This window comes from Bombus flavifrons, chromosome 12 (assembly GCF_040668555.2).
Source record: "Bombus flavifrons isolate JBK064 chromosome 12, iyBomFlav1_principal, whole genome shotgun sequence".
NCBI classification, from domain to species: domain Eukaryota; kingdom Metazoa; phylum Arthropoda; class Insecta; order Hymenoptera; family Apidae; genus Bombus; species Bombus flavifrons.
In genome coordinates this window covers 8,320,563-8,329,919 of record NC_138453.1, presented here as the reverse complement: position 1 = coordinate 8,329,919, position 9,357 = coordinate 8,320,563, and the positions used below count along the sequence as shown (strand labels likewise).

The 9,357-nt window shown below is 33.8% G+C and overlaps 2 protein-coding genes across 2 annotated transcripts; both read right to left on the bottom strand.

Annotated features, from left to right (window-relative positions):
• Positions 1–301: 301 nt before the first annotated feature.
• On the bottom strand, positions 302–3,782 carry CCT5 (chaperonin containing TCP1 subunit 5). The gene is made up of 7 exons (XM_069124963.1): positions 3,534–3,782; positions 2,633–3,057; positions 2,368–2,560; positions 1,778–2,047; positions 1,283–1,468; positions 718–1,036; positions 302–643 (listed from the first exon to the last, which is right to left on the bottom strand). Exons 1-7 carry the CDS (start codon positions 3,639–3,641, stop codon positions 510–512), a joined length of 1,635 nt encoding a protein of 544 aa, XP_068981064.1. The 5' UTR covers positions 3,642–3,782; the 3' UTR covers positions 302–509.
• Positions 3,783–4,207: 425 nt separating this feature from the next.
• Positions 4,208–8,697, bottom strand: spab (space blanket). Its single transcript, XM_069124964.1, has 6 exons — positions 8,545–8,697; positions 7,852–8,049; positions 7,244–7,370; positions 7,016–7,165; positions 6,740–6,828; positions 4,208–6,653 (listed from the first exon to the last, which is right to left on the bottom strand). The coding sequence occupies exons 2-6, from the start codon at positions 8,011–8,013 to the stop codon at positions 6,510–6,512; spliced, it is 672 nt and encodes a 223-aa protein (XP_068981065.1). The 5' UTR covers positions 8,014–8,049; positions 8,545–8,697; the 3' UTR covers positions 4,208–6,509.
• Between the last annotated feature and the right edge of the window lie 660 nt (positions 8,698–9,357).

Genomic DNA, 9,357 nt, shown 5'->3' with positions numbered 1-9,357 from the left:
CAAGCGATCGTATTTTGTGCCATTTTATTAGTAGAATGTTACCAAATTGTTTCTTACGTTGATCGATCTGCATTTACGTTTATGCTTCATGAAATAATTTTGGAAACAAAATTCCCACAACCCGGATTATACAGGAAAAAATATCTGTCTACACGATTATACCTTGACTCGATGTGACAAATTTATTTGTTCCTACGAAGAAAATAAAAAAGAATCGTTGATGGAAGAATCATATACCCCACTTATTCAATACACTGCACATATTAGTAGCAAAAATACATATTTAAACAAAAAAATTAAATTCTGGTGAAAGTAAAATCATTTATTTATTCTGTATCACAATGCTGTCGCATAAATTATCATTATTACATCGATGACAGGAAGTAAACTAAGTTAAATACAATTATTATTCATTAAAAATGTGAATGAAGCTGGAAGAAGCAAAAATAAGGTGAAACGTTAAAAAATTCCAATAATGCAAGTATCGAAGTAAAAAATATGCAACTTCCTTAGGCAACATCGCCAGCATCGTTTGGTGAACGTATGTCATCAATTTTAAGTATCATTTTGACCAACTGTGTAGCCAATACAATTTGTTGGGTTTTGCTCGTCAATGTTTCGATGACGTTTTGGACTTTCATATCTGAAAGAAAATGAATAATTATTTATTCTTAACTATTACAATGAAAGATGAAAGTGCAATTATTCGATACATACCGGAAGTACCACGGTTTAGGCAATCTACACCAAACGTAGGGTTATTTTCAGCCAATTGTGCCGCTTTAATGCTAGCTAAAGCATTTACAGGTGAAAGGCCAGAATTTTCAGCAAGTGCCATAGGTACGGCTTCCAGCGCTTCGGCAAATGCACGGAAAGCATATTGTTCCAAGGTGCTGATCTTGTTGGCTTTTTCAGCACAAGCAAGGGCACAAGAAATTTCAGGGGCACCTCCCCCATACAAGATTTTTTCATTCTTGATTACATTACGAACTGTACATAGCGCATCATGGATAGCTCGTTTCGCTTCTTCGATGATCTAAAAATTGGAATAATTCATAAATTTGCATATTCTTGCACTGAATAAATAAAAAAAGAAATATGTAAAATTGTAGCATCAGAAGAAAAATTCAAATTAAACTGATTTAAATTGAATTAAATTAGATAAAATATATGTTTTAATGCTTTATTCTTGCAAGGTGTCTGGTCAGTTAGATATATTTGAATACCGCTGAAATTCTCCTTGCTTTTATTTCTCTTACAAAAACTCTAAGTATTTGCTTACCATTTTGTTCCCTCCACGGATGAAAATAGTGACTGCTCGAGAGTTCTTGCATTCTTCGATAACAAGCATTCGATCCTTGGTAGTACCAAATGTTAATTCTCTTACAACACCAGCGTGACCGAGTTTTTCCGGTGTCAATTCTTCGAAACGAGGAACAATACGACCACCTGTAGCAATAGCTATTAGCTGAAACAAATTTGATACTGTTTTTTACTAATGCTTTTTTACAGCTTTTTATAAAGTTAACAAGAAGGAAAAGAATCAGGCCTTCAGATCTCATGATCTATTGGTCATTAGAGCTACAGCAAAAGAAAGTTAATCAACTAATGCATTTAAAGGATTAGATTGCTATTCTCATAATAGAAGGCTATTATGAGAAAATGAAATCCTAAAAAATTATATTAGCTTATTAATTTAACTTTCACACTCTTCCATTGTGCTTTGTCGTCATTAGGCAAGTAAATTGATCATATAGTAATTAGAAGCAAAACTTACTTCAATTTCTGGGCCACCAACCCATCTGACCGCGGGTAATTCACTTTGAAGAAGGAGATGATTAGCTTCATCATCAAATCCCCATTGACAAATAGCAAGCGTGGCACCGGCATTTTTAACCCTCTTCACCATCTCGGTGAATTTTTCTTGTTCGTATTCACGCAACGCTCTATAATCATCGACTGAAGTGACATCCAACTTATGTTTAGTTTTTGGCTTAGGTGGCTCAAACGGACATGTCAAAATAGCTAATTTAACATCTTCTAATCTCTGTAACGTGATAAATGTATCTCCATTAACAATTTCATTGATTGATAAAATAATTTATTAAAAGAAACAATCCCTTCAGCTCTCATAATCTTTTGATCATTGAAGCCACTGCAAAGATCAGGTTATTCAATAGCTACTTATACAGAAACTTTTACTTTTTCAGAAGTTAACAAAAGAGTAACCAAAGAAATAGTTTCAAGTCTTGACAATAAGTAAGCTAAAGAAATATCCTGAATCTTCACCCTTCTCTGTTTCAGTTTGTCATCATTAGGCAAAATAAAATATATCAAAAAGGAATCTAGTACACTAACTGACTTTACCTTAGGCATTTGAGGATGACTAAAATCCTTGTCAATAACAACACCGCGAACTAGGACAGTATCTTCCAATCTGCCTCCAACTTTCCCTTCTAGTTTTATCAATTCAAAGTTCACGTCACGTGCAACAGGATCTAAAACTGCAAATACAGCATTTACAGCTATTTCTGCCATTTGTCTGTGACACTTGTTGATGCTAAAAAAGAATAAAGGTATTGCTTTGTTTTGCCCATATTAAATACAAATAATCAAAAAATGTCCTTCTTACATCTTTGAACCAAGACTGGTCATGGCAATCTTTATATAAGGTTCTAGGTTGTCAGGAGTACCCTCAAAATCATGAACAATTTTCTTTAAATGATCTGTTGCACATTTCGCTGCCATTTCAAAGCCATCTGCTATTCGAATTGGATGAATTCCTTTGTCTAACAGTTGCTCAGCTTGTTCCAAGAGAGCACCTGCTAAAACAACTACTCCAGTAGTACCATCTCCAATTTCATCATCTTGAGATTGAGACAACTGAACCATTAGCTTTGCAATTTCATGATCGACATCCATGTTTTTCAAGATTGTTGCCCCATCATTTGTTACTGTGACATCACCATCAGAGCTGACCATTAGTTTGTCAAGCCCCCTAGGTCCTAACGAGGTTCTCAAAATATTGGCTACATCACGGGCTGCCAAAATATGTGACTGCAATTAAACAATTACTTATTAAACATGTTATGTATATAATTTATGTAATATTTGTCAAAATAGTATTACAGCAATAAATCTTCTGGATTTCATTGGACTTATACAATAGTACTACTGATCTCCTTATATGGTCAAAGATCAATATCATTGTGTTTCATTCAACTTTCTAAATTGCATGAATATTACTTTAATGAAAAAAGAATGAAGAGATACAAATAATGTACAGACTACAATTTAAGATACAAGTATGTATATAATATTAGTTCAGATTATATCGTCTTAGTAGCAATGTTAGGATTAGCTGCCAAGCCCAAAACGTCGCCATTACCGTTTCACGTGGTCGGTCCTTTAACACAAGCTTTTAATTTATAAATCCAATGAAATCATGAAAACATATATGAGAAAAATTATCACTATTTTACTAATTCTACAGACGGATAGGAAAATTATTCAAAAAATGCAAGTTTACGTACCTTGATTGCATCAGTGCCGGTTAGACGTTTTTGCCTTTCCTGGTTACGAAGAATAATAAAAGGTCTACCATATTCATCAAAGGCCACAGTACCAGGTATTGCGGTCATTTTTATCGTCCAAGAACCTCGGACACTATGCTTAAAATGGTTTTAATGAGAAGAGCGTCCTCTGTTCTTACAAACTTACGTTCCTTCGTCGTCACTACACGACCATTTTGTTGCCCATAGCGGATATTGGTGAGTGCGTAGTGCCATCTATTCTCGAATATTCCGAGTTTGCTTTAGGTTAAGAATGGGAAAAGAGGGAATTTGAAAATGAAAACCACGTCTGCACAGAAGAAAAACTACAAATTTTCCTCTTAAACATTGATTAACAAATCGTATAAGAGAACTGTCTAGAAAAATCATTACCGCAACGCTTTACTCTAGGAAATGTACAAATTGCAGAAATTTTCCATCATTTGCTTAAATTATATATATATATATATATTTATTATAATATATATCATATATATATTATATATATAAATGAAACTTTTTGAAAATATTTTTAATAAGTAACATATTTTAGATATAGCCGTTTTTAGTAGAAAGAGTCTTAAGAAATTGTAAAAAAAAAAAGGAGAGATAGAAGTTTTTTATGGGGAATGATGAAATAATAAAAGAGAAACAGGTTTAACTGTTTTGTATGCACCACAGTTTATTTCACATTAAACTATTATAACTCTGTATTATAATCTTGAACGTTACATATACATAGTTATACACATATAATTATTCTGGAAATAGTTCATCTGACAGAGGTACTTTTGACTCCAGGCCGTAATGGCCATAGTCCCTCAATGAGTCGTACGTTCAAATAATATGTTTTTGGATAGAAGTTTTCTATCCAAAATTTCCACGCTGGAAAAAACTTACTATCCTATGATATGTATCAGTTTTATTTATTAGTTTACTTTTACTTCTTTGGTTCCACGAATAGTATTAATCGAAAGACTAAACAAACTGTATAAACAGGAGGGCCGAAGTTGACAGTCATAAAGGGATTAAAACATATTATAATAGGTATCTTCTTAGCCGCTTGTTATAGGTTCCAATTAAACTTAAAGTTGCAAATTATTCACCTCGAATAAAGTAATCAATTAACCCTTGTGAGATGACGTACGCACGACGCATCGGAGGGTAGTTATATTATGTTATAGATATACGCTTGCGGAAAATATATGAATACTATATAAATATATAGCGTTTTGGTATACATATCGATCAAAGATAAAAATATAATTTCAGTAAGATATATCTCATAATAACATTCACATTTAAAACTTTCTTAATGGATTAGGCATTCACATAATATGTGTTAGAGTTCCCTTATACGATAAAAGATCAACGATGGAAGTATAATACCATATAACTAGAAATATGTTCTCTTCGTGTGTTTGGACTCTCGATGACTAGCACAGTAGCATAGAAACGAGGGGTCGTCCAGATTTCGCAACAGGTACTTTACGCATCAGAAAGTGTTTCACGACAGTTTTAAAATAACACTGCGTCTCTCGTGATTACAATTGTAAAACATTTGCTTCATTCATATTTTTCATCTTCGTAACTATGTCGATAATTAACACGTCTCTTTTCTTATATATCTTTTAAAATCTCGACTCTGATTAATATCTAACATAACGATTTTCATATACATACATATATATATTGTTTTAATTATATTATATTTAATGTTAGGAATTTAATAACACTTAACGAAGCGACCTCCGAGGTTTCAGTGTTCAATAGAGCGATTCCCGCGATCGATGCTTAATAGTTCGATTCTCACGATAAATATTTGATCGAGTGGCTACCACATTTAAATCAACATTTCTTTTAATTGTCTACGTACATACGTATATCTCTAATAATTTGGAATATACGCTAGGTAAAGCAAAACTTCACTGCCTCAATTTTTTTTGGATCCGTGTCAATTTGAACGCTTTACTTTCAAATTTTACTGTATGACTTAACGGTAACGCATAAGTTACATTTGTTAAATACCGACGAAGATGTTCGAAAATTTCCAGAGTGAATGCTCGATACAATCGAGTAAATTCCTATCCATAAATGATTCATAATTAGACTTGGAACATTTATCTGATATCTTAATACTATTTCAATGCTCGATTCTTTCTCATGAAAAATAGTCCTTTATCGCTGATATATCAAGAACGTTTGATCTATGAGAACTTGAAAACCAGAAGAGTGAAAATATATTTTATTTTGTGTGCGTTTGAGAAATTCCAGTATATACCTTAACAGTAAATTTAGGAAATTTGATTCGGGGATCTCTTGAGATTGTAGATCTCACCGAAAGTAGTTTTTGTCATGTACAGGGCGAAACAAGTAGAAAGTACTCTACTTTTCAAGAATTTCTAACAAATTTTTTAATCTAACAAAATTTTGTCAAAATTAGATATTACATTTAGTGTACGCACTGTTCAAAGCTTTCCTAGCAGTTTCCTAGATTGCTATCGTCATTAAGATGTCAACTTAGTCTAATTCGAATATGTTTAACCAAAAACAAAAATGAGTAAAAATAAGACTAATAACGTAGTAGAAGAAAAGAAAATTTTCTCTTCCATCACACAGCCTGTACTCATCGTTCATCAGAAGCTATCAACCTTTAAAGACACGCTGCCTAACTTTTCTCATGAATATATATATATATATATAGTATATCTTATAATCCTATAAGACGGACTATTCTGATATGTATCGTATTTGTCAGTCGTAATATTTGGAGGAAAATAATCAAAAAGCGCGTTTAATAATTTTTCTACTTCTTTGACCTAACAGGCAAAAGTATAAATAAAAATAATTTAGGGAATTTCGAAGTAATAGAGTTATCCTAAGTTCCTCAAAGTAATGAAAAGGGGTATTTGATTCATGTAGACATTTCTTCCATTCTCACCAATTTATGAGGAACTCTTAGGCGAAGGGAACCCGTTTAAAAATTCGATTTCCCTGTCCAGTGATCCGCTTTTCACCAGAAGTGTACTGGACGATAGATTTTATCTGGTCCATCGCAACTGGTCCGATGCACACTAGAGGATCTTTGAAATACGAACAAACCTAATGGAAAAGATAACTTTCGTAATGACTTCTATTATTCGGAATTATTCCGATTTGATGTTATTTTTACCCGGAAATGCACGTACCTTTCTTGGTGTTTGTCGATGACGTCTCTGAAGCTGACAACACAAACCGCGGCTGATATCGCATTCCCCAGACATATTACATTCTTCATCTGCGAGAATTAAGAATAGGATATTCTAAATTTAGAAGTTAAATATGATATAGTTCTTACGTAAGAGAGCCTGTTCCTTTGACGTAATCGTTTGTGAATTGACCTTTATCGATTATCTCTACATTCTTGTCACGTAAAAGACATTTACTGGTATTGACAGCAAACGCCCACATATGTTTATACGTACTATACAATTTATTTGAAGTTACTGGTGGCTGACACGAACGAGTTTCGCTGCCAGCAACCTCGGCGCACAATAAACCAGTTTCACAGTCGTTATCGTTCCTGCAAAGTTCTCCCTGCTTCTGCCCCAATTCGAAAACGCAGTGGCCAATATCTAAAATTTACAGGCAACTTTGTACTTTCGACTATTGTCCTAAAGCTGTATAATGAAAACACAAGAAATGAGAATTACCCCCATCGACGTTTACACAGATGAAAGACGGACAACACTGGTCGTTAGCCGTGCACCTTCTTTCATAACATGGTACAACTTCTTCCAAAGAGTCATAAGAGTATCCGTAACTGGTAGATAACGGACGCTTGAAATAAAACGTGGGACATTAGTGTGTATTATTCGATATCATTGTCGAGAATAGAGCAGCTCATGTTTTTAACCAACGCGAATTAAATAAAATGCGGAGAATTAGTAATTATATTTTTCGATCGCTGTTAAATTTGTTAAATCCTTTAAATTTGTGGAAAAGAATGAAACAACTATTGATATGTGTGATTTTTGTTACTATACAGTCAGGAGTAATTATAAAAACATTTGGATAACTTTTCTAACTTTGGGACAACTTCTTTAATTTTCTTTGTCGAAGATTCGCAATGAAATCTCTTTGTTTTAGAGAATTATATTGAAATATAAAATCCCTTGCACATAAATCGTATAATGTTCTATGGAAATAATATATCGATCGTATGCCGGTTGTACTGCGGCAAAGTTGCAACAATTGTCTACTGTATAAAGACATCTCAATATTGAAGAAACATACTCGTTCGAACTTCTTTCTTTCATACCTGATACAATCCTGTTTTGGGCATGTGGTCACCGTGACTACCATAGCCAAGATTCGATAACATTTCTGGGCTGAAACGATTAAAGAGACCGCCCCATGCCTCCACTTCAAGGTGCATCGTGCTCGTCAGAGCAACCATCATCAATGCGACACACGTGTACATTTTTGGTCTCGTGCAAGGACACTGCTGTTTGCACCCCTGAAATTTAAGTTGCTTTATATATTTATACTAGTTACTACTAGTAACTTTTTAAATCAAATTTAGTACATATCACGGAGTAAAATGAAATTCAGTGAAATATAAGCAAACGAAGAAATATTTGTCCTTTTTATTATGAAACTAAACGAACTGTATTCCCTGTATTTACACAGTAGCTGTTGCGATATACGTTGTGATTAAATTAATATCGAAAGAAATATCAAAAGTGGTAAAAATTTACAAACAAAGAACAATTCTGTTCTTTATTGAGTTTTTTAACGAGCATCGAACATTTTTCGAGGATGATGAAGAATCCTTTGTAATAAAATTTTTAACATGTACCGACATTTTATTGGATAAGATAGAGAGAATTTTTTACAAGAAATTCCTCTTTAAAAGAAGACGAAATAAGGTTCTTGAACAGGGTGAAAGAAAAAATGTTCCTTGATGGTCTTACAAATGGCAATTCAAAAATAAATTCCAACTTGAACTTACAATTGTTTTACTGTAGCTAACTTGCTGGTGTTTCTACTTAGATGAGTCAACCTGGAAGGATCAGCTGCTTCTTCTTGGGATCAACAAGTCCTCAATGGAGCTTGCTGGAGGACTGAGTTGAAGCCGTGCTTGCATCGACAATCTATACTCCTACTCCCTTGTTCCGGTTTCCCTTGTACAAGCTCGTGCAAACATTCGCGCAAGCGCGACACCTGACTTTTTACGCACACGATCCAGGTACCGTTTTATTCATTCAGATTTTTACTTCGTATTTCCGTTATTGTTGATTTAGTTTCTTCCTTGAGAATAAGAAAGAACGAATGTTTCATAAATCTTTGCAAGTTACTTTGATCTTTGTTTAGATTATTGGTGGATGAAATGCTGAATAAAGGATCAGGCGATTCTGATCGTTTGCTTTAAATTCGCCTATTTGCTTCGTAAATGCAATTCACATTGAATTAACAATTTCGTATTATGTTTACAAATATCCTGGAGGGATCATAGATGCGATGCAAAAGTGATTTCAAATTATTCTCGAGGTAAAAAATTTGCGTAGAACGTTTCAACGTACGAGTATAATATTTTTATTTAACATGTTCAACAGTTGCATATATGTAGAATAGAACAAAAATTGCATCTCTTCTCACAGGATACAGCAGCGCCATTCGTTGGGTGAACTTTCGTGTAGGTGTTTAGCTCTTTCCTCGTCGTTCCAGTCAAACGTTATTGTTTCCATCTTCGTTGGTCGTATTGATCCGAGATGTCCTGATGTTCCACAGGGCGGTCGATCCTGCTCCATTTATTCGTTTCCTA

Excerpts from the sequence above, each read along its gene's own strand:
- CCT5 (XM_069124963.1), bottom strand. The coding sequence starts at position 3,641 with ATGACCGCAATACCTGGTACTGTGGCCTTTGATGAATATGGTAGACCT. Across the intron at positions 3,058-3,533 it reads CCGGCACTGATGCAATCAAG|TCACATATTTTGGCAGCCCG; the intron begins GTACGTAAACTT and ends GTTTAATTGCAG. Across the intron at positions 2,048-2,367 it reads GTCATCCTCAAATGCCTAAG|AGATTAGAAGATGTTAAATT; the intron begins GTAAAGTCAGTT and ends ATCACGTTACAG.
- spab (XM_069124964.1), bottom strand. The coding sequence starts at position 8,013 with ATGTACACGTGTGTCGCATTGATGATGGTTGCTCTGACGAGCACGATG. Across the intron at positions 7,371-7,851 it reads CCAAAACAGGATTGTATCAG|CGTCCGTTATCTACCAGTTA; the intron begins GTATGAAAGAAA and ends TTTTATTTCAAG. Across the intron at positions 6,654-6,739 it reads ATCGACAAACACCAAGAAAG|GTTTGTTCGTATTTCAAAGA; the intron begins GTACGTGCATTT and ends CTTTTCCATTAG.